We start from the raw sequence: 26,226 nt of genomic DNA on the forward strand, positions 1-26,226 counted from the left end.
GAATAACGCATAAACATACTTATCGTATGTTTGTCCTGTTTCGTATTACTAATAAACTCCACCACACGATATTTCTAGTATCTAAGGGAAGCTTGACTATGTGCTTTTACTAACAAAAACGCAAGTGAATTAAAATGGCCACCAGAACGTGGGAACTGTACTGCGCATGCGTCTACCACACTCACGTGGTGTGACGTCTTCTAATGCTTGGTGGGAAATTCTGCAGCTGTGCACTAGAATTAAGATGGCTACTACATGTGACTAATCGTTAATGCACCTGTTACCGCTTTTCCTAAGCCATGTTTGTTTCGCATAATAACTAACGCTGTAGTTAAAATAAAATAAATGGGAATAGTGTAGAGATAAGTGGTATACAGAATATTCATTTATTCTTTGTTCTAAAACTGTTTCTCTTCTACTTTGCTATAAGCTCGTATTTTGGGCCTGATAAACCCTTGCTGCTTCCATGATGACATTTTCCGCAACTGCGCAGAAGAGATCAAGAGTCCCAAGTCATGGCATTGACACACTGCCAAGGACATCCTTGACCTACCTCAAGATCCCTGGGAACCTGACCCTGTGACCTCGCAAGAGGAAGCTGAACTGTATCAAATAAAATACATTTATGAAACATCCATTGTTGAGTGGAATAAAAGTGCATGGGAAAATGAAGTTATTGGAGGGAAAGTTAATTTGAAATATATGATCTCATACTGACATGGTGTGATGACCTCTCATCTTTTTTGGCCAATCAAAATTGGGAATACACACATTGGCAACATTGGGGGTGGTACACTGCCCTGGAAAATGGTATAACTAAGGTAGACTTAGTTAGTTAGATTGTCGGACTTGTCTGAATAGCTGACCTGTCACTGACCCAACGCACTCAATAGGCGTTCGAGAGCAGAGGTGCTGGCGAAGCACTCTGTCAGAAGATTGAATAACCCAATCGGGGTTTGGGAGAGGAATCGAATACCCAATCAGGGTTCTGGAGGAAATTCGGTAACTCAATTGGGGTCTGACTGTTAGCCACAGAGAGGGGTGTAACGCTAGTGTTGCACTTAGCTGGGGGTACCTGTCCTGACCTGCATCCGTCCTATCCTGATCCATATTGGTCCGCACCTATCCTGGTTTTTGTCTACACCTGTCCTGTCCTGGTGGTATCTGAACTGTCGGGAATCCTGTTTTTTGGTCCCAGCCCGTGGCCAGGGTTGGTCTTAACACCATCTAGGTAAATATAAATCTGTGTGGGTATGTCAAAGTGCTGTTTCCCTTTTCTACCCATCCTATGTCCTAATGCTTAAAGACAGTCGCATAAAATCTTCGCATATCTTTACTTTGCTTATTATCTTCTTAATTGAAAGGGCTCTAATTGAAAGTGTATGGACTCTAACATTTATTAATTTTCTTAGATAAAGTGTTTAAACCTTTCCCGAGTTTGTGGTTATTTATATAGGAAATGTTATTATAACTACCTATTTTCTTGCAAACTCCCTTGATCTCTTAGGACTCTAGGTACCGATGACAAGGATTGGTAAGTCAAGGTATAAGTTAAAAGTCCTAAGTGTAAAGTGAATAACATCCTGGTATAGTGAAAGGGTTTTCACCTGTTTCAAGGTATTACTATATTTATGGGCCCAGGTGAGTATGGTTTGTGTCCCCGTCACCCTTCCCCTCTTCTCCCCATTCTGTGCCTCTCACCCTCCCCTTTCCCACCTTCATTATCTGTCTATTTACCCCTACTCCAACCCCCCTGAATCTCTCACCTTGCCTTCTTTTCCCCTTACGTATCAGTGCTTATTGTTTATGTCGACCTTACAAGTAACTTGTGCCGCTGGACCAGGGAGTGCCACAGGGCTCAGCTTTGAGCCCTACACTCTTCAATCTTTATATGGCCTCCCTGGCCAAGGTTGTCCAAGCGTTTGGGGTGGAGTTGGTGTCCTACGCCGACGACACCCAACTGCTTATCTCGCTGTCCCAGAACCCCACAGGAGCATCCTCCAATTTTAAGGCCTGCATGCAGGCCTTGGCTGACTGGATGGATGCCCATTGTTTAAAACTTAATGGGTCTAAAACTGAGGTTTTAGTGGTGGGCGGAAAGAGCAGTAGCTGGTCAGCCGATTGGTGGCCATCTTGCCTGGGCGCTACCCCTGTACCGTGTGAGGAAGCAAAAAACCTAGGAGTGTGGGTAAACCCCACGCTGTCCTATGAGGGTCACATTAGACGCCTTGTGGGGAAATGCTTCGGGGTTCTGAAGGTTCTGAATAAGACACTGGATCTTCTCCCCTTGACTGCCAGAAGGACGATGACGCAGGCTTTGGTCACCTCTCGGTTGGACTATGGGAACGTTTTGTTCCTTGGTACCACCGAGAGGAGTATGGGCCGTCTGCAGGTCATCCAGAATGCGGCTGCTCGCCTGGTGCTGAGGAGGCCGAGGAGAGCCAACTCACAGAAGGCGCTGGACGCCCTCCACTGGCTCCCCATAAAGAAGCGTGTTTTGTTCAAATGCTTGGTTATGTGCCACCGGATTGTCTGGCTAAAGGCCCCTGCCTATCTTCGGGACCTAGTCTGCAGATACGAGCCGTCCAGGGCCCTTCGCTCGGGTGGTACGGGGCTGCTGACGGTTCCGCGGATAAAGAGATCCAGAATGGGAGGGCGTTCCTTTACATTACTGGCCGCCCAAAATTGGAACAAACTCCCGCTAGCCCTTAGACTAGAGAGCAGAGAGGGACCATTTCGCTCTCTGCTGAAAACCTACTTGTACATACCGTAAGGCTCTGGGGAGGGGGTCTCCTCTCAGGTCTGTTTGCTTCTTCTCCACTAGCGCGGGGACACGCCGTGATGGCGTTACTGAGCGCTCTATAAAATCCTTTACTATTATTATTATTATTAACTATGTTGACATGCTCTAAGAAGTGTGCAACCTTTGTAACGATGTAACCTGTAACTATGATCTGATGCTCATGTAAAGCGCTCTGATACCTCCGGGTCTAGCCAGCGCTATATAAAACTTTTAAAATAAAAAATAAAATAAAAAATAAATAAAAACTTTGCGCTCTATCACTGGCAGGAAGACTTTATACTGTGTTGACAGTTTAGCACTCAGAAAACAAACGGCAGACACATGGCGTAGTACTACTCATGCAACATTATCACCATGACCTGGTAAAATGAAGGCGGATAAAAGTAAATGTTGAAGTTGAATTTTGTGAATATATATTTTATCACTCAAGTATCCTAATTGAGATGTCAGTCCTAGTCCAGGCTGTCCAGTCCGTCCCAGGTGGGACCCTTCCAGTAACAAACTGTCCTGGTGGCCGCTGTAACCCGGGTCACTGACTCCTTCTTCGTCTCCCTCGGCTGCGTTAAGAACTGAATTCGGCAGGGTGCAGCACAGCTGACACATAGTGGCCAATTTTCAGATTGCTCAAGTGTGACATTTCCAAGAATTAAGTGTGCTTATGAGGGACATTGTAGTGCCAAATGTGTGACACTTTAAGTGCCACTTTCTCACAAGTGAAACTGAGGAATAATGTTCATTTAAAGAGATACATATTGGAAATTACCACCGTCTGAGCAGTAAGAAGCCTTGTAAAAGCCCTGGAAACTGCTGTAAACTCCTGAAAGGGAGGGTCACTAATTGATTTACATTTCTAAAGTGGTCTTACTGTAGTGATTTCTAGAAAGATCCTTGACACCTTGTGATGGGTGCTGCCTGATCACTTTTGGGGAGTACTGATCAGACCCCTATTCTGCGGCGACTATGGTATGCTAGAGAAACCTTGCAGTGGTTACTGAGAAAGACGTACATCACTCAGGCATTATTAGGTTTAAGGCCCTACCAATATTGCACCAGTGTTTACCCAGCCTGTATTTTTAGACCCGGGCAGGTTAAAAAATGGCGAACAACTTCCAGAATTAATACTTCTTTTGAAATATAAACCCACAGCTACAGATACATCAATAGTGTTTTTGAGTTGTCTAAAATTGCCATAAACTAGTTTTTAAACAAGCCACCTGGGCTGAAATATTAGATGTAAAAAAAGAAATAATACAGAATGACTCATTAGAACATTAGATGCTGGTGCGCAGCTTTGAGTATAAGGTCACTCAGAACTGGTAGGTCGGGTGCCAGACCCCACGAGCAATGCATCTATAAAACTGTGTGCTTTGTAGAAAACGGATAAGTTCCTAAAGGGGTTGGTTACGCTACCAACGTGAGCAATAGATTTAGAGGGAACTTAAGGTCTGTGCTTGGTTGAGCACTTATTTTTATTCTCTGATCGGGTAGTTTTGCAGCCTTGCACTGGGTTTGCCACCAAGGTTACTTTTCAATTTAATGTAGGAAAATAAATGTGAATGTATGCCAGTATAATGTAACTGGTGCTCATGTAAAAGCCCTTGAATACCTTTTGGTTGCGTATATACAATTGTTAGAGAAAAATTGTTAGGCAGAAAATAAATGTGATTCCTCTGCTCTGGGCTGAGTGCTTCCAAGAGTGAGGGCAGGTCTGTGTCTCTAAAATTAAAGAGCTGCGAGGCTCTTACTCCCGACACAGTTTGATAACAATAAAATCTGTTTCAATATTTGCCGACTTGCAGACCATGTTTTTACAACAATTGTGATCAGTATTTGAGGAATTAAATGCTGTATTTGTGCACTCTCCGTGACCTGACAGTGTGTCTGGAACACAGGTCTGGTGCCTCTGTAGTAGCTGCAGGCATTAGATGATCTGCTTTGAGGCTGAGACTGCGCGCAATCCAGAGACAGGGGCGGGAACGGCTGGCAAAACCACAATGTCGGGGTCTGGTTCCGCAGGTGAACCCCGAGACAGTGCGGCCATGTGATTGGAGGTGATGCAAACAGATCGAGCCGTGCTGCGCCCTGTGCACAGAGCCCCCCTTTAACGACCATTTGTCCCGTGCAGTGGCAGGGTGAGAGAATACAGCACACACTGCAGCCCAGGCCGGTGCGAGCTACAGCAGGACAATGTGAGTGCATGGTATGCAGGCGCGCAACTTCAGCCTCCTGCCTTCCACAACAGCACGCAGGATGTGACGTCACGCCCGCACCGGCAGTATTGCACACAACCTGACTGGGGCCGGTGACGTCAGGCAGGCTGACAAGTGAGAGCCCTGCCGCGGGAAACATTAATATTGCAACGCAGACCTGCCACGTCAAACGTAGTCTTAGCATGGAATGTGAGCCTGCCAGCGCTGAGCAGCCTTAGGTCAGCTGTGAGCCCCAGTCCTTGCCATGTAACCCCTACTTCCCCGCACACTTAACGTCGCGGCTTCTGGACAAGGGCTGCATCCGGTCTACATACAATTTCTGTTTTTGCTGCTGTGACACAGCGCCGGGGCGGTAGGGCTCAGCAGTCAGACTGGGGCTGGTGGGCACTGGCAGGCAGTTGATCAGTGCCAGCGCCACTGCCCACCAAAAGCCTCTGCACCTGTTAGCTGAGGCCTATCGCCAGACGCTTCAGCAAGAGTGGGAGCTGGTATGTTACTGCGGAAGAAGAGAAGGCCTGAAGGGAATTATGGGTAGGAGAAACCCCTCCTCTTCGTGAGCTTGCATTGAACTCCACTGTGATTGGCTGTGAGTGTCATGTGCTTCTCAGTGCATGTTATACACAATTCACCATATCCAATTCATTCACACGCTTATCCAGTTCATGCAGTATGCTATACAACACAATGTGATTCGTATCTAATTTCATTGATGTCCATATTCATTTCGAGAGGAGTATTATTTGCTTCACTATTATTTATATCAATTTCAAGATTTGTCATATGTAAACCATTCTGTAATGTTAACTTTTTAAAATCTTTTTTAAATTACCTTTTGTGTTATCTCAACTCTTTGCAAAACAATACAGTTGCCTGCAGTAAATTACAGCACCATCACACATGAAGCTGTATATAAATTAGTACATTAATGGCCACATGCATCAAACTTACCATTTGCGATTTCTTAATTGCAAAAATTAAGGAATCGCAATTAAGAAATCGCAAACGGCTATGCATCAAAAAATCGCAATTTTATTTGCGATTTCTAAAATTTCCTTAATTGCGATTCACAATTTGCGAATCGTAATTAAGGAATCCCTTCCCATTGATTCCTATGGCCCAAGAGGCCCATAGGAATCAATGGGAAGGCATTCAGAAATTGTGATTAGCTTTTTGCGAATCGCAATTTTTTAATGCAATTTCAAGGGTGCAGAGGGGGGGTCCAAAGGACTCCCCCTGCACCCCTGAAACTTAACTGTAAGTGCAATTTTCACACACGCATGTCTAAAGGGCATGTGTGTGTGTAAGATGAAACTTTCAAAAATGCATTTTTGTGCATTTTTCGTAAATTAGCATGAAGGTCAACTTCATGCTAATTTAGCTCTCCCAATTTGAGAATGTGCAAATTTAAATTGGTCCTGCATTGCATTTAAGAAATCTCAAATTGCGATTTCTTAAATACAATCGCAATTTTAGAAATCGCAACATGGTTGCGATTCCTAAAAATGCGAAAAGCATGATGCATCCCAAATTTGAGAATTGCATTCGCAAATGGCCGAAAATTGCGATTCGCATCGTTTGCCAATGTAATTCTCAATGATGCATTTGGGCACAACAGTCCAGCAGTTTCCTTCTTTTACCAGAACATCTTTTTCACACATCAGGATGGCACCTCCAAAGCACAGTAGCATTAATCAAAGCTGAATGTGGCCGAAATGGCACTTTGGGTACTATTACATTTAGAGCTTTTGTTCAGCAATCAGTGTGTGTACACATTCCCATCATACCTCCATCCCTCCCTCTTTTTGCATGCTTGGCCAATTTTTTTTTTTAAATCTGTTTTTATTTTCTAGAAAAAAAAAAGAAAGAAGGTCCAGGTATACACAGCGTCGGGCCCACAACCCTATACAGGGCTGGCCGCGTGATGTAAAAGGGTCCCCAACATTTTTGGAGAAGCATTAGTGAAGTATTTTAAACACAGCATGTCGCCTACAACCCTTGTTGGGCCGGCCGCGTGATGCACTATATATAGCAGTACTGAACTATTGTGGGAAGTTCAAGACCCTCTATAAACAACAACACTGAGAACGTGGGCGAGAGGCCCATAGAAAGCGAGTAGTGGTGAGTAGACAGAAAAGTGTCAAAAAAGAGAAAAGACAGTAGATAAACAAGCATTTACAATGCAATGGTCTCTGCATTGTTAAAGTTAGAGCTATTGGCATTGCTCATGACATTATTTATGTTTTGGTTTTTAAAACATAAATAAATGGCATTGTCATTTACAATGCCAATAGCTTAATCTCTCGCAAATGCGAGACCTATTGCATTTGCACCCACATAGAGCCACCCACACAAAGCCACCCACACACACACATACAGAGCCACCCACACAGAGTCACCCACACACACACAGAGCCACCCACGCGCACCCACCCACACACAAACAGAGTCACACACACACACAGAGCCACACACACACACACAGAGCCCCACACAACTCTCTGCCCAGTAACGCCCTAGGGAACAGAGGCACGAAAAACTGGATCGCAAGCAGGGCACAGAGGCACAAAAACCGGATCACAAGCAAGCACAACCAACGAGGGGGGGGGGGGACAGCAAGCACATCCAACGAGGGTGGCAGGACAGCAAGCACAACCAATGAGGGGGCAGGGGAGCAACACAAAAACCGGATCACAAGCAGGGAACAGAGGCACAAGCAGGGAACAGAGGCACAAGCAGGGAACAGGGGCACAAGCAGGGAACAGGGGCACAAGCAGATAGCAGAGGCACAAAAACCGGATCACAAGTAAGTACAACAAGGGGGGGGGGGGCAGGACAGCAAGCACAACCAACGAGGGGGCAGGGTAGCAACACAAAAACCGGATCACAAGCAGGGAACAGAGGCACAAGTAGGGAGCAGAGGCACAAAAACCAGATCACAAGTAAGCACAACCAACGCGCTGCTGTAAGTAATTCACTATTACTTGGAGCTCCAGACTATATCATAAACCAGTTACAACAGCTGCAAACCACAACAACTCGTTTTTTCTTTGGCCAGCTTTCAGCTCGCTCTTCCGCCACCAAGGCAAACATTACATTGGCTCCCTACAGCCAAACAAACTGCCTTCAAGTCCCTCTGTACGGTCTTCAAGGCCATAAATGGACTCAATCCACTTTACTTGCAAAACAAGTTCCAGTTCCATTAACTTCCGATGCAGCTTCGATGAGCTAGACTGGACAGATCGCGAGGCCAGATTTTATCAGACACATCAGCTAAACTCGAACTCTCTCCCGCTGAATTGAAGAACCAAAGCTAATCGTTTTTCCTTTTGCCACATATTTGAAACTGGATTGCTCTAAAGACCTTAACCCTGCTATTGCACAAGCTTGTGTACCAGTTCCAGCGCCAGGACACCTTTTCTCAGTATCTGCACACTTAAAAAAAACAAATATGCCTTCTTTGGGGCTGGAAGCGATGGGCGGCGGGGGTTCCACGGGAGAGGGATGGCCGGTTCCCTACTAGAGGCGCTGCAATTCATTATTTATTTACTTATGCGTATGTGTGTGGCGCCGACTTTACCCGAAGGTGTCGGAGTGCTTCGCAGTAGGAGCAGGAAGGATACAGGAGGAGAGAATTACAAGTGAGCAGGTTACAAAAGGACAAGGTTGAGTTACACGAGGCAAGAGGGACAATTGTCAGCAAATACAAGAGGTAGCAAACGATACGATACAGGAGGGAAAGGTTACAAGAGGCAAAAGTGGGGGGGAATTGTGATCCGGGTGGCGGGGGGGGGGGTTAAAGGGTAGTAAAGGAATTCGGGGGGGGCGAAGAGCGCAGTGAGGAAGGGGGCCTTACGGTGGGTGGTTCCTCAGGGGGGTGAGAAGAGCCTGGGCGTTTTTATATAGCGAGGACTTTAGCCGAAGGTAGCGCTTCGCAATAGGAACAGTAATGATACAGGAGGAGAAAGTTACAAGTGGGGCTTGCGAGGAATGTGGAGGAGCATGGAGGGTTGCAGTGCCAGGCACAAGTGAGCGCTGCACCCACGAGTGGGCCCCGGGTGAATGGGAGTGAAAGAGCGGTCTGTGGGGGAGGAGGAAGAGGTGCTATACAGGGAGAAAAGCCTTGTCAGTTAGTAAAAGGAGACACGGACAGCGGGAGGGGGGCAGTAAAAGGAGAGACGGACAGCGGGAGGGGGGCGGGAACGGAGACACGGACAGCAGAAAGGGGGGCAGTAAAAGGAGACACGGACACCGGGAGGGGGGGCAGTAAAAGGAGACACTCCAGTGGGAGGGGGGGCAGGAACGGAGACACGGACAGCAGGAGGGGGGGCGGGAACAAAAGGGGGGTTAAAGAGTAGTAAAGGAATTCAGGGGGGGTCGGAAGAGCGCAGTTTGGAAGGGGGCCTTGCGGTGGGTGGTTCCTCAGGGGGGGGACGAGCCTGGGCGTTTTTATATAGCGAGGACTTTAGCCGAAGGTAGCGCTTCGCAATAGGAACAGTAATGATACAGGAGGAAAAAGTGCTTGAGAGAGAGAGTGGAGATGGGAGACAGCAGGGCAGAAACCCCCTACTAGAGTGTGCTTGAGAGAGAGGGAGGATGGGAGACAGCAGGGCAGAAACCCCCCTACTAGAGTGTGCTTGAGAGAGAGGGAGGATGGGAGACATCAGGGCAGAAACCCCCCTACTAGAGTGTGCTTGAGAGAGAGGGAGGATGGGAGACAGCAGGGCACAAACACTCCCACTAGAGAGTGCTTGAGAGAGAGGGAGGATGGGAGACAGCAGGGCACGAACACTCCCACTAGAGCGTGCTTGAGAGAGAGAGTGGAGATGGGAGACAGCAGGGCACGAACCCTCCCACTAGAGAGTGCTTCAGAGAGAGAGAGAGCGAGAGGATGGGAGACAGCAGGTTGAGAGCCCTCCCACTAGAGCGCATCTGAGAGAGGGCGGACGGGAGACAGCAGGGTGAGTGCTCTTTCCTCTGCAGTGTGGGGGCGGCTCCAGTGTGGGCAGGGGCTCGCCTTAGCATGTGTTGATCGTCAGCCGCAGAGTTAGTCATGCACCCCACACTGAGGTGCCTGTAATGTACAAGATGGCTGTGAAAGGGATAGCAGTGAAAGGATGTGGCGTAACCTTCGCCCTTTGTACTGTAGCATGGACTGCAGTAAATATGTTTGGAACTGGAAAAGGGAAATGCAGAATCTCCGCTCCATTTCCAGGCACCTCTTCCGCCTCCTCTCCGTCCTTTGTTTCTATGCGGCAGCGTCCTTGTGGCATTATGCAAGATATTATGAAAGCTCATTCTTTAAAAGTGCTACAAGCATGACCGAGCTCATTCGATACACTCACCACGTCACAGGCCGAGCAAGATAAAAATCTTAGAAGACATGAAGGGAGAAAGGAACACAGAGACAGACAAGCATTTACAAGTGAGGCTTGCGAGGAATGTGGAGGAGCGTGGAGGGTTGCAGTGCCAGGCACGGGTGAGCCCTGCACCCACGGGTGGGCCCCGGGTGAGTGGGAGTGAAAGAGCGGTCTGTGGGGGAGGAGGAAGAGGCGCTATACAGGGAGCAAAGCCTTCACAGTTAGTAAAAGGAGACACCGACAGCGGGGGGGGGGGCAGTAAAAGGAGACACGGGCAGCGGGAGGGGGGGGAATGGAGACACAGACAGCAGGAGGGGGGCAGTAAAAGGAGACACTCCAGCGGGAGGGGGGACGGGAACGGAGACACGGACAGCGGGAGGGGGGGCGGGAACAAAGACACGGTCAGCGGGAAGGGGGCAGGATACAACGGGAACGAGGACACGGACAGCGGGAGGGGGCGGTAACGAGGACAGCGGGAGCGGCAAATAGCAAACAAGCACTCACCTGAGGACGACGGTGGGCCTGAAATGGCTGCCACAAAGCTCTGACATTTTCGCATTCGGGGCGTGTTTTTGCAGTGACGTCAAGATTGATTAACAAGATAAAAAAATTGCAAAAACACGCCCCCAAATCCATTCAAGACGGGGCTTGAACCGAGTGAAGCCCCTGTCCTCCAATGGCTGGCCTCCGTTTTGGAAGCCAGCCATTGGAAGAAAGAGGTGGGTTCAAGCTCCAGTACTGTGAAACATAAAATCTCGGCTGCGCGACACTGCTGCGCAGTGTACACTAGGCCGAGACTTAAAAAAGTAGACAGCAGCGAAGGGGGTTGTGTGGGCAGACGGGGGAAGGGTTCAGCGAAGCCATTGTCTCATGTTACTGAGATCGAGAGTCTGAATACTTGTCAGAGGGGATTACGCGCAGGGTTGGGGTCAGTCAGGAGTATAGCGTCCTCAAAGAGTCGTAAAGCCCTGAGTTTTGAAGGTAGGTAGCGTGCATGTTCTATTTTACAAAGATATTTAACTAAGGGTTGCCAGATGGTGGTGAAGCGGGGGTCACGTGATTGCAGTCGTGCTGTAAATAGTTCCATGGTTACTACGTGCCATAAGCGCACAAACCAAGCGGCAATTGGGGGGGTCTCCACTTTCTTCTAATATAACGCTATAAGTTGTTTAGCAGCTCCAAGCATGTGAAGTGCTATAATCCAATCGCTGTGGGTAAGAGCTTTTAGGTTGTCAGGCTTGAGGCCTAAAAGGACCGTGGCTGTGGACTCAGGCAGGGGGAAGCCTAATACCTCCTTAATATGGCTGAGGACTTCTTTCCAGAGCAGGGTCAGGAGTGGGCAAGCCCACCAAATATGAATGAAGTCTCCAGATGCATTCCAGCACCTCCAGCACAATGGGGATGTGGCAGGAAACATTATGTGCAGTGGAGTAGGCATGTAATACCATTGCGTCATTATCTTGTACACAGTTTCCCGCTGCAAAATACTGCGATAGACCTTTCGAATGTCGCGCCACTGTGCGGGTCTAATTTCCGTGGAGGAAGTCAGTTGCCATTGGCGTTGAAATGGATGGGCAGTTATTAACGGGGGGTGCTGCACGATCTGGTATGTCCGAGAGATAAGGCCCTTCGATTCGTCAAAGGAACAAACCAATCGCTCAAAGGGAGTGAATGGTCGAATGGCTGCCTGTTGCATCTCAGGCGAGGACACCCAGTGTCGCAGCTGTGCATACTGGAAGGTGGAATTCCTCTCTACACTGAAAACGTTTTAAGCATTCCCCCTTCGTACAGATTACTGATCACTCTGCATCCCCCTTGTAACCATTTGGCGAATGTCTGCGGGTTAAGGGTGGGAGGAAATAGCGGGTTGCCTGCAATGAGAGTGTGGGGGAGGGAAAGGTCTTAAGTCCCTTACGCATGGCCACTTTGTCCCATATATCAGAACCGTTTTTGTGGGCACTGTAATATATGCGCTACGAGAGCACGCAGTACCGTGGAGCCACGTAAGATCCCAGATGGTACGCCCAGTTACCATCCTTTCCATGTGGAGCCAGATCTTTTCACTTTCAGTGGTTGTCTACCCCGAAACAACACGAAAATGGGCGGCCCAATAATATTCCAGGAGGTTGGGGCATGCTAGCCTTCCTCTGTCTCGCGGGAGCATGAGGACCTTGTGGGAGAATTGTGGTCTATGCCCGCCCCATATGAAACTGGTGAGGTCTGGCTGAAGGCTCTGAATCTGGTGCTCTGGGATAGGGGTGGGAAGGCATTGAAATAAATACAGGATTTTAGAGAGTATCGACATTTTAATATCACTAAGTCGGCCCAGCCAGGACAGGGTCAGAGATTTCCATGCTCTCATATCCTCCAAAACAGTTCTCCTGCACTCCTGCCAGTTTACTTGGGTCCACGTGTCAAGGGAGAAGCCCTAAATATCGAATGTGGTCAGTGGCCCATTGATAAGGAGCGAGCTTTTTCAAGACTGGTATCTGCTCCTCAGGAATTGTAAGGTTCAGAGCCCAGGATTTTCCATGATTAATTTTAAGACCTGTGGTCCGCTCAAAAGACTGTAGTAGGGAGTGGAGCGCCGGGAGGGATATATGTGGACGTGGTAATGTGAGGATAAGGTCATCCTCGAAAAGCGCTACCTTATTCTGCCGACCCCCTAGGGAAAGACCATGTATATCCTCAGCCTGCCTGATCATTTACGCTACAGGCTCTACCACGAGGGCAAACAGCAGAGGAGACAGGGGGCCACCCTGCCGTGTACCCCTGTGAATGGAAAAAGGATCCGTAAGCTGCCCGTTGACCCGTATTCTAGCTTGTGGGGAGAGGTAGGGGGCCATGATCATAGAGATCCGGTTCCGGCCTAGTCCGATTTCAGTGGAAACATTTTTAACTGGTTTCGATGCCATTGATCAACCTTGCCAAGTGCCACGCATCTCTCGTTAGAATAACGCATTTTCGTTAATGTCCTTGCATTATCGCAATGCTTGAGTTTGTCACGCAAAAGTGCTACTCCTCGCAGAGCTTGCACAGCTGATCAGATTAAGCGATGCTTTGAACCTGTTCCGAAGTACCTTCCTGCAGCACACAGTCCTCTCACTTCCCCTGTTTGAAAGGAGATCAAGGCTGATCTGCACAGACAGTTAGAGTTGATGGGCGGCCCTTATTCTATGTTTCACTGAAGCAACTGGTCCTTCCCCTCTTTGTAACAGCTGGATTCAACATTCTAGCACTCAGCCAACTGCGTGCATTTCTCCCCAGTTCTAGCACAAATGTTGTGAGAGTGGATGTGACGCAGGGCGGGCCACCAGATCGCAAAAACATTTTAGGTGAGCCCTCATGGGGACTTGTCAGTCCTGGCAGTTGAATTCTCTCTGTTGCAAGTGGTCAATGCAGCCTGGGCACCTCTAACTTGCATTATGGACAATCTGGAGTTCACACTGAACGTGTCAGTGCACTTTCACCACAAATTAAACTGATATTGATTTCAATGCATGTCATATTCATCTTAGCATGTGTCATATTCCTTTCAATGAATGTTTCATTCATATTAACACATCTTATACTAATTTTAATATAATTCATATCCATTTCAACACATATGAAAATCATGTCAATGTGCATCATATTAATTTCAATGCAAGCCGTATTAATTTTGATAAATGTCATGTTCATTTTAACGTTACTTATATTCATTTTAAAACATGTTAAATTCATTTCAATAAAGCTCATATTCATTTCTACTTATGTCATTTTTATTTTAACATGTGTTATATTCCTTTCAACTCATGCGATATTTAGTTGAGTGGATGTAATATTAATATTACCATTTGCCAAATTCATTTTAACATGTCATTAATTCCAACTGGACTTATAGTCATTTCAACATGTCACATTCATCTTAGCATCTGAAATATTCCTTTCACTGGATATCACATTCATATTAACAATTATTTTATTGTTAACACAAGTCATATCCGTTTCAACATATATCATATTTATTTTAATGTGTATCATGCTTTTTTCAATGAAAGCCATATTCATTCTGATGAATGTCACGCTCATTGCAACATTACTCATATTCATTTTAAATCATGTCAAATTCATTTTAACACATGCCATATTCATTTTAACGTGTCATGTTCCTTTAAATTAATGTAAAATGTATTTCAATGGATGTCATATTGATATTAACACTTGTCATATTAATTTTAAGATTCAACGTATCCACTTTAATATATATCATATTCATTTGAATATGTATCATATTAATGTCAATGCATGCCATATTCATTTAGATGAAGGTCATGAGAATTTCAGCTTTGGTCATACTCATTTTAAGGCATGTTAGATTCCATTCAATAGGGCTTATATTAATTTTAACACAATCTATATTCATTTGTAATCATCTCCTATTCATTTCTGTATTTCTCAGATTCATTGCAAACTGGGCAATATTAATTTCAGTGCAAGTCATATACATTGCAACATGTGTTATGTTCGTTTCAGTGTATGTTATATTATTTTCAATGTGTATCATATTCTTTTCAGAATATAATAAATTCATTTTAGTAACTTATATTCATTTCAGTCCATCATATTAATTTCAAAGTATGTAATATTCTTCTTGGCATATGTAGGTCATTTCAAGAAATGTCCCATTCTTCTTGATGCTTATTGCATTCGTTTTAGTGATTGCTCTATTGTTTACAGTGAAGGCCATATTCACTTCAGTGTGATTGATATATATTTCAGTACATCTTTTATTTAATTTGGAGTGTGTATTACTCATATTAATCACTAAATAGTATATTCACTCTGCCAGGTTTCATATTTGTTCAGACACATGTTGCATTTATTCTGGTGTATCTCAAACTTATTTTGCAGCACTCCATACATTTCAGGAGGTGTCTTATGTGGGGATTTGTAATTTTGACGTGAACGGCTTCCCATACACTATAGTGAAAGAGTGTGTGCGTGTGGTGTCTAGCATAGTTAGGCGCAAAAAACTTTTTCCATGTTTGAATCTGTCCTTTATGGAACAGCACATATGCACAGTTGGAACAGTTCAAAGAAAATACATGCCTGCCTCGGGGAGGGATAATGTTTGGGGGCGAAGCCTTGTTCCCCATTTTAGTACATGGGTTTTGCTTCAAATATGGTTGCATGACAATGCCCATTTGTCACAAATGGAACTTCCCCTTGACAAAAGTAGCTCTAACTTTAGGGCTATTTTCTAGTGCACATCAAGGTTTGCTTTGGAGAGTAAATAACTTATCAAGTATTTGAGCTGGTTTACACCACTTTTTGTGACTTTACACTGGTGGAAAGCATTGATAAATATGGCCTTCGTTGCATAACTTATTCTTAAAGCGTTAACATCAGATACTGTGTCATAACGTACAGTTTGCAGAAGGTGGCGCCATTGCCTCGGGAAATAAGGTTTGATAAGCTACAAACAATATGTAGTAGTTATTTCCACACCCAGAAACTCATTTTGAGGACCGACATAAAGACACGGACATTGGTTCTATGAATTAGTTGGTCAAATTCGGTCACAAGCAGAAAGATGTCACCGCGTCCTTTCCACAGTCTAGGTAATTATTGCAAATAGGCACAGACGCTGGAAAAAACATGCTTTAAACGTATGCTGTGTTATTAGTAAGCAGACACTTAGGAAGTAAAATATTGCAGTAATAAGGGAACTTTCAATATTGAGACCACACTTCAGAAAACATGTCAGGCAAGGGGAAAAAAGGAAAGTTGGTATAATGTATGAATTGTGCCTGTTTGATGGGATGTGCAATCGCCACACCATTCCATTTGAATGGAACTTTCAGCAAACTGCTTGACCTCGATAGTTCTGCTCTCATCCAATGTGTGTTTGATGCCTCATATAAAGATATATACAAGGTGTGCCTGATTAGCAAATATATGGGTTTGTTATTTCTGAGAAGTGAGCTTTGACTTTAATAGATTGGATAGTAGAAGTTATTCTGGAAGAATATTCTGAAATACTGCTTTAGTTCACGTGAAAAACACAACCCTGATTAAAAAAACATATTTGGTGTAGGATGCTAAGACGAGTATGGGAACTTGTGTGTTACGTGATGAGAAACACAACCTCCTGATGGGGAAACATTTATAAAAAGCTCTACTTATGTCAAAATAGAATAGAAAGCTCGCTTGGATAAACTGCAGTGTACAGGGCCCAAACTTGTTTTGAGAACGCCTTAGAAAAATGATTATTTGATCATGGCTTTAACATTCGCCATTGAAATAGGCAGCATATATGTAACTGTTGTAAATAGAAGTCTGGAGCCGGGTATAACTTAGGTTGTTTTATTCAAGATAGATTTCAGGTCAAGTCTTTAAGATGATAAGATAAAAGAGACCCACCAGGAGTGACCTCCTTGTCACTCAGCCTGCCTGGTGCCAACTGCCAGTTGAGACCATGCTAAGCCATCAACACTCCATGATGTCACCAAAGGTTCTAGTGGTGACATCATGTGGGTGACAATGAAAACCCACAGACAGAAAAAAGACAGGCTAAATATAACAGTAACCAATGACACAAGGACATTTTCTAGGTTTCTGCAGTATATTGTCAACATTTCACATCAATATGCATATAAGGGTGATTTCTGTTAGTTTTGTATTGCATTGCAACATTTATATAGAGCATACTAGTGCTTTGTGTGTGGTGCTAAGGCGCTCGCCTAGGGTCCACGCTACACCATGTAGGGTGCATGTTTGGAAGTGTGTTGTCTTTGTTTTGATAATAGGTGGGAAGTGTATCCATGTCGTACATGATGACCACTGAGGTGCGGTCATTGTGTTGTGGGACACACCTCTTAGCTGTATGATGGATGAAGAAGGCGTTTTCAGTAAGCTGCCAGCTTTGAACAGCTCTACAAGTTCCCTTATGGTATTTCTTATGTTCATGGTACACTAAACGAGTTATCACACTGGGTTGTTCATTCTGAGATATTTTGCGTCATGTGCAGAGATCTGCCTGATAGGCTTTTTTAATATCAGCCCATATCTGATTGTCATTGTGGGATGTTAAAAAGAGATGTTAGTGTGAGGTTTGTTAGGGCCTGCAGTGGTGGACCAAATCAAAGATGTCATTGGCCAGCTGCATGTGACACTTTTCTAAGGTAATTCTATACCTAGTCATCTGGCAATGGGAGGATTAATTTATGGGTGATGGTCAGGTGCCTAAGTAGTTTTATCTCCTGTTAGTGTAATAATTTTAAGCAGTTTCGTGAAATGATTATGCATCCTGTTTGAACTACAATAGTCTGCCCGACCACTTAGTGTTATTGTGTTAGTATTAAAGTGGGCCAGGCTGGTTATATATTATATTGTACTGTAATTGCATATATATATATATAGCACCAACCAACTCTGACGAAGCATTCAAGTGCTTTACGCAGGGCAACCCGCTGCTCCAAAAGCCAAAGTTAATATTTTTTTCGGTGGTATTGTTTGTTATTGGGATTAGTCTACTCCAATTTCTATGTGGTGAATTAAGTAATCAGAGGTAGGTGTGGTTTTTAGAGGGAGGTGGGTATGCAAACACATGAAAATGGTTCGCAGTATTAGTAGGTGAACTACAGGAGAATATGTATTATTAGATTGCAGGGATATGACTTCTAAGGATGAGGGTGTGATCTTTTGAATGAGAAGTAGGCACTCTTCATAAACTCAATAAAAGGGACTGAGGCAAACATAAATGTGACTTAGAACAGGCTGCACCCAATCACCATATGCGTATCAGCAGCAGTCTATTAAGTAGGGTTCCCTGCGAGAAGCCCCAAGAGATTAACAGCCAGATTCATCATTGAAAATTGCGCTCGCAAAGGGCCAGATTCTGAGAATCTGGCCCATTGCAAAAGCAATTTTTGCATTTGGGATTCATCATCCCAAATGCAATAATCGCTAATAGCAAAATCGCTAAATTGCGAGGAATTGCATTTAAGGAATCTCTATTTGAGATTCCTTAAATGCAATTCATTAACCTTTTTTTATTTGCGAATTCGCAATTTTTGGCCGCTATTTACCGCAAAGTCTGACTTCGTGGTAAATAGCGAAAACTTAGAAAAATGCACTTTAGTGCATTTTTCTAAGTTGTATGTTACACACACACATGTCCTTTGGACATGTGTGTGCGCAACATCAGTCTACATTTTCATTTCAGGGGTGCTACAGGGTGTCCTTTGGACACCCCTGGCACCCTTGAAATCGCATCCTTATTTGCGATTAGCAAATTGCTAATCGCAAATAAGGAATAACTCCCCATTCATTCCTATGGGCCTTTATGGGGAGTTATTCCTTATTTGCGATTAGCAATTTGCTAATCGCAAATAAGGAAGCTGTAGGAATCGCAATTTATTTTGCGATTCCTACATGAATCCCGTTTTGCAAGTCCTTAATAGCGATTCCTTAATAATCGCTATTAAGGACTCGCAAAACGGGACAATGATGAATCTGGCTGTAAAAGTTCTCAGGGCCCAGCTCACACTTCTCTGTTGAACTCCAGAGGCTGCAGCAGCCCCTCCCTGAGCTCACACAAACCGAGAGCGGCCCATTGTCATTCTGATTAAGGCTGATTATCCCCTTTCGAATGACAATGCGCCCGCCGTCTGCCGTTAGCATATCATGTGGCAGTGAAATTGGTGTTAGTAATTACAGAGGAACTTTCCCCAAAGAGAGTACTGTGGGGAACTTGCCACCTTGTGTGCTTTGTAAATGTTGTACACAGAGAGAACAGGGCAGAAGCAGTGACAGGAAAGGAGAGGTGATGGGGCAGGAGAAGTAACGGGCAGGAGAAGTGACAGGGCAGGAGAAGTCACAGGGCAGGAGAGGTGACAGGTCAGGAGCAGTGACTGGACAGGGGAGGCGACAGGATAGGAGAGGTAACGGGGCAGGAGAAGTCGTGGGGCAGAAGAAGTGATGGGGCAGGAGCAGTGATCGGGCATGAGCAGGAGTGCTGACCGGACAGGAGCAGTGAACGGGCAGGAGCATTGAACCGGCAGGAGCGGTGACGGGGCAGGAACAGTGACGGGGCAGGAGCAGTGATGGGGCAGGAGCAGTGACGGGGCAGGAGAGGCAACAGGAAAGGAGAGGTGACTGGGCAGGAGTCGTGACCAGGCAGGAGTGGTGACCGGGCAGGAGAAGTGAAGAGCAGTAGTGGTGACCGGGCAGGAGAGGTGTCCGGGCAGGAGTGGTGACCAGGCAGGAGTGGTGACTGGGCAGGAGAAGTGACAGGGCAGAAGAAGTGACGAGGCAGGAGAAGTGACGGGGCAGGAGCAGTGATTAAGCATGAGCAGGAGCGGTGAACGGGTAGGAGCAGTGAACAGGTAGGAGCAGATAACTGGTAGGAGCAGTGAATGGGCAGGAGCAGTGAACAGGCAGGAGCAGTGACGGGGCAGGGGAAAATGACCGGGAAGGAGCGGTGAAAGGGTAGGAGAAGTTATCGGGCAGGAGAAAGTGACAGGGCAGGATAAGTGACTTGTACTTATGTTCCTTGCCTATTTATTTATGTGCTATTGCATGACATCCACTGATGTGTCTGCAAACCATACCTGTTGCCCCGAATTTTTGTCCTGAATTTTGACCTCCTGTCCTGAATTTTTGTACTGACTTTTGACCACTTGTCCTGCATATTTACACTCACCATCCTGAATTTGCGCCCATGCCAGTTGCCTATCCTACTTTGAAGTATACTGTCACGTCAAAGGAGCAAAGCTTGGAGCCCGCACACCACTTTTCTAGTTATATCTGGGAAGGAGTGCCTGCTGTACCCTGGGAAGCCTGTAAGGATGGGTGGCGCAAGCGTGTCCTGGAAGTCATTCCTTTTGTAGATGAAGGGTAGAGAAGTGCACAGACGTGCTCCTTGCCCTACACCCATGAAATAAATGATTTTTGTTTCTTGGATGGCTCCAGGCTGCTGATTTCTGGCAGCTGCATAGGCCCAGCTACAAGGAACACCCCCCTCACCCCCCACCCTTGTGTGACCTGTTTGGCCCCTCTGGCCTGCAATAGGTTGCGTCCTGGGACATGCAATTTAGTTTCAACTTTGAAAATCCCAGCATTTAAGGCTCTGCCGACTTAAAAGAAGGGGCCAGCAGATGTCCCACATACCAAGGAACCACTTTTCAGCTATGTCATATATTTTGAGAAGTAGGGGACAAGCGGTCCACATGTTATATGGGCTGAGAAACTCCCTAACTGTGAAATGTGAGAGATGAATCGGGTCAACTTGGAGTTCTGTGACCAATAACTGGACTTCGTCTTTACCTCTTTGTAAGTCGTAGAACTCCTCCCTGAATTGCAGTATCTTCATAATGTAGAGGGTCCTAGTATCATATTTGTCAAGAGGTGAATTGCATGGTTAGGAACAGTCTGACTCACAGTTATGGCATTAAACTAGCAATGATCTCTGGATGTTCTAGGGATAAGAACATCACTGCAGCCATATTGTTCTCTTTAAGAAATACACTATTGCACAAAGAATTTCTTAAAATTAAGTTGATTTTTATCTGTTTGTTGTCTAGCGTAAACCTGTTCATTCTGTTAAACGGTCAAATATCCACCGCTTGATAATGCTGGGTGATATGAATTTTGCAAATTTTCGTTTCAGTACTCCAATTTCACGTGTAAGGCCCATTTTCCTACTTTCATTTAGCTACACTAACACATTTGGCTAAATTTCAGTGTGTTAATATCTGGAATAATACTTTCCAGATGTCACATTGTTCAAGGTATGTTGCATTGGGAAACATCCTTTACAACGCAGGTTTTTAAACGCAAGTCATTACAACAAATTGCCCTGGGGGCGCTCTAGGATAGGTAATAGTTTAATTTACTATCCAACACCTTCCCTACTATCCACGGGGACTGGAGTTGGAATACTATTCACTATCCAGCACCCCCCAACGCAAGTCGTTGTAACGACTTGCGTTGAAAAACCTGCGTTGTAAAAGCATGCGTGGTAAAAGCATGCGTTGTCACAATGTACATCCGATGCATTTAAGGAACCTATGCTCTCAAATAATAAACATTATCGTTAAAACAATCTCAGTTAGATGAACATAAACAGCGAATCCATCCTACTGATTTGTGGCTCTTGGCTGAGATGCTCTTTGTCCGATCCGGATCCCAGATGACCACGTCTGCGTCAGATCCAACGGCAATCCGGCCTTTCCTTGGGTACAGGTTAAAGATTTTGGCTGCGTTGCTGCTGGTGACGGCAACAAACTGATTCTCGTCCATCTTGCCCGTGGCCTAAAGAAAGCAGACACAAAGTATTGAAGCACATTTTAAAACTACTGACAATACCAAATAAAATAAAATCAGAAAATTAAAAACATTAAATGATGATTTATATATTTTATTTTCAGAAGGCTAAATGCAAAATAAATGGATAAATATGGCAAGAAATGATTAAAATGCATGTTAAATTGGTGGCATCTGAAAATTCGTCAGAGCATTGCAAGTGTAATAATAAAAAAAGAGAATGGAGCAGGAAAGCTGTGCAGCAAAGTATGCTGCAGAGGTGTGAGACGGTGGGAAACAACTGTGGACTAGTAAAGGAGTAATAAGGTGAAAGTATCACATATAAAAATGAAGATTATATTAGAAGGAATAGAACCCTCTGCTAAACAGTATCCTATGAATGTTAAGATTCTGGTTGTAGATGGACTTAGTTAGCTTTCTGATTTCTTTATGTTATAGTTATATATGTTTATTTTTAACCTAATACCATTAGGACACACATGGGCAAAGTGGAAGTGCCACAGACAGCCAGGATATTTAATTTGAACATTAATATTGTACCATAATGACACTGTAGAAAAGCAAGTAGCATATTTTTCATTATCGTAGGGTATTCTAGAGTATTCTCTGTTTTTTTTGGTAGGCAATATGTGCAGCATTTTGTATGATTTTCATTAGCTTAAGCATGGGGTTTGCTCACTGCCGACAGGTTCAACTAGAAAATCTCTTACCGATAGACATTTTCTCCTCGAATCACATATTTGCTGCTTGAACCTGTCTCCTGTCCATATCTCAAGTACCTTTAGAGCCATATTTATCATTTAGTTGCATCGCACTTACACCATGCAACAGGGTGCATATGCAATGCAGCTACCGTGGGTGGTCCTAAGTGACTTCATAAATCCCTGAGTGGCTTCATAAATCCAGAGTAACGCAACACAAGTGCAAATCGCTGTGTTGCATTACTCGGCCCCCGGGGGGCGTTCCATGGGTGGTACATGAGTGTTCCCAGGCAACACCCATGGAATTTGAAGCATTCTCAGATTTGCCATCAGTGGTAGACCTTGGAATGCGCCAAAACTGCTACACCTCTCCAGGTGAGGCGCAATGAGGATAAACATGTTCATTTCTCCTCATTTGTTCCTTTTTCCATGTGTGCTGCATTATGCAGCACACATGGCAAGAGGAAAATGCCTCAGGGGATTATTTTTGTGCAGGAAGGTTCCTCTTCCTGCACAAAAACAATCCTGCTTACAACTCAGGCACCCTTGCACCATGGTGCAAGGGTGCCTGCGTTGGCACTAGGAAGCATATTGTTATGTTATGTTATGTTAAAATTGGTTTTATATAGCGCTCAGCTACTCCGAGGAGTGTCCCGGCGCTTCAAAATCCAACGCAGAAAACAAGAACAAACGAAAACCGGTGTGTGCACTTGGTAAAGACAGGAATGTGCTGTATCATTTTATATACGGCTCATTCCTGCCCTTTCACTGTCGCTCAGAGCTATGCAGCAAGGTCGTATGCTGCGCTGCATGACTTTTTGATAAATAGGCCCCTTACCGTACAAGATATGAGGTCACATAGAAAATTCACACAAGATACCAAGACAAAACTGTATAATCACCTGGCACACATCATTTCACATAATTTTCCTGTAACTTCACATCAATTTGAAAGAGGAAAATGCTAATTTTGCACACCCCACACCTGACACATTTGGTCTGTAATTTCACCAACAGACTTCGGGCTCCATGAAAATATGGGAGAGTTGAACCACACTTATTTGTGAAAGGATGTGCCTGCTTGCCATCATTGGATCTCCACGCTCTTACTGAGAATGGGACAACGCAGTGGGTGTCAGATAATACCCCATAAATTACCTCATTAATGGGTCCATAAACAAAACTAACTTGATTTCATGAGCCAACACAATGCTTTTTCCAAATGTATATCACCATCCTTAAAATATGGGGCTTCCCCTTCATTCATAGTGAGGGCAAAGCTACATAGGGGCATATTATCAAGGGGGTTTATCTCCGCTTTTTTGGCTTTAAAAGCCAAGAAAGCGGAGATAAAATTATCTCCCTATTACCTAGCTGTCCCTAACACCAGTTAGCGACAGCTAGTAGGAGATAGCGACCATCTTGGGCCCCACTTTGCATGTCAGTTATATTTATCACTAATGACATGCAAAGTGGGCGTGCCAAAGATGTTAGCGACTGGAAACAGTCTCTAACATCGCTATCTCCTATTACCAACTTTTGGAGATATTCGCGCTAAGCATGAATATCTCCAAAAGCTAACACCTGCCCTGAGCAGTTCTGCGGTAAATTTTTGTCTCTAACCAAACAATAGCGATAATTATCGCTATTGCTTGGTAATATGCCCCTTAGTTCTTAGTTACATCAGAAATATGGCAAAGTGTCTTATATTATGGTTAATGGAAGTCTTGCGAAGCTTCTCATATGCCCAGTTACAATGATTAAATATATATCACTGTATAGATTTCACCAATCAAACTCAAATCTGTTCAACATACATAAGAAACAGACAGCTAATTTTTTAGAATTTGAAAATGTGAATAAATACAATAAAGGACACATACAGAGGCCTAGCACATTGTGCATTTCACATCACACAATATCAACCCATTTCAGCATCCTAAGATGTATTAAAAATCGGTGCATAAAGCATACACAATAATTGTGGAGAACATGTAGCTGCAGACTGGAAATGGGAAGCTGTGGACATCACCAGAGATCTGTCTGACAACTCCTGTGGCTGGAGACTAGTCCTTGCAATCTGGGTGTTGCTGCCAGCATAATACCAAATAAACTATTTATGATGTATGCTTTAATAACTCCAGATGATTTATGCTTTGGTACCAAAAGGAAACTGTGATAACACTAATTGTTGCTGACAGTCTGAGAGCCTCTCACTAATGCATGAACTAATTTAACAAACAATATCTCTTTGTGAATCAGGCTCATTGTCTCTATTGGTCATTTTGGTAAAGCTGGATTAAGGTCAGGGGAAATTGAAAGGAAATGATTAAAAGATTCATTAATAGTTCTGAACTGCAGCACTTTTTTTTAAGGTTCACGTTCATAAGGCCACTAGAAGTCAACTCTCAGGGTAAATGTTTACACAGCATATAATAGTAAATAAAAAGTATAACATACATAACAATTAGAATGTGCTCTATGAAGCATTAAAAAAAAGAAAAGTTAAATTAAGACATCAATCACCCGGATCGCCCACATTTTGAGTTTACGATTTTGAAATTCAATGAGGATCAGTCAGTCATTGCTGATATAAATGTGGGATACTTGTATAGCGCACAGTTACTCTACCCGAGTGTCCCGGCGCTGTAGACTGCTGGGGAACCCGTCCTGGCTTTCCCTGTGAGATGGTCCCTTTTTGGGTATCTCCAGGGTGAAACCAGGCATCCCTGGCGTCTGTGGGGGCCGTTGTAGAGATGAGGCAAGCTAATGCCCAGAGTTGCCGAGTGTGCTCCCCGGTCGGAGTGGGCACCGATGCGAGAATTATCAGTCCGCTGATCCTGGTCCAAGACCCTGCCGCATCGGGAATCGAACCCTGGTCCCGGGCCGTTCTCTGCACTCGGGTCTGCCGCCTCTAACCAGTGAGCCACACCATCTCTCACATGAACTATTATTGTATATGGTTGGACTTTCATTGAATATAGTGCAGGCTACTTTTAAGACACAACTGCTCAAACTTGACAGAATGCAACAGGCAAAACACATTTTCCAAGTCTTGGATTATGAAAATATTTGATAAATGTCATACTCTTCATCCAAGGAAAAATACTAGAACTAGGGACAACATGTGCCTCCAGTGACATGGAGAGGTGCTTCAGACTTCAGAAGAATGTTGGTGGAGGTAAGGAGAACATCATCTAACAAAGTAGGATATTTGAGCCTAGCTCCCTCTTCAAACCTTGCACTGTAGATGTAACTATAACCCAAATTAGAGATTAGCGGACACAGAGAATTTTCGGTAAACAGTCAAAATATCGAGTCCAAAATATCGATTGGACATAATATCGAGTTTTAAATATAGATTGGACAAAATATCGAATAGACAGAATATAGACATCAAAAATATCGTTTTTAAGGTAAGTAATGTAATATCGAATGTTAAAAATATAGAAAGTTAAAATATCGAAGTATATAATATAGGTTATTAAAATTATCGAATTTTTAATAATATCGATTTTTTTATAGTGTTTTTTATGTTATTATATGTGTGAAAAGTGTGTATTTATATTATAATTAATTTTAAAATAATGAATTTTGTGTTTTTTAATTTTTGCGTAATTTAATTCTGTAGCGGGTTGTGGGTTTATAGGGGAATAGGGTGGGAAGTAATTTAATTATAATAATTAAATATGTAAATGTATTTATTGGTATTAATTTTTTATTAATTGTAATTTAATTTATATTTGGTAATTAATTAAATGTTAATTGGCAATTAATTTTAATTAATTGATTAATTGCTAATTATGTTAATTTTACTAATTTATTTTCTGCAGCAGGTTGTGGGT

General features: G+C 44.2%; 1 protein-coding gene across 2 annotated transcripts in view; it reads right to left on the bottom strand.

Moving 5' to 3' along the window:
• Nucleotides 1-26,226, bottom strand: part of CRMP1 (collapsin response mediator protein 1) — a 237,900-nt gene that overhangs the window by 34,106 nt on the left and 177,568 nt on the right. For both annotated transcript variants that reach the window (XM_086964105.1, XM_086964106.1), the window contains exon 11: nt 21,498-21,668. In XM_086964105.1, the coding sequence (XP_086820231.1) occupies nt 21,498-21,668 (171 nt within the window). The remainder of the gene's footprint in view (nt 1-21,497; nt 21,669-26,226) is intronic.

Source organism: Lissotriton vulgaris, chromosome 3_2 (assembly GCF_964263255.1).
Source record: "Lissotriton vulgaris chromosome 3_2, aLisVul1.2, whole genome shotgun sequence".
Lineage (NCBI taxonomy): Eukaryota > Metazoa > Chordata > Amphibia > Caudata > Salamandridae > Lissotriton > Lissotriton vulgaris.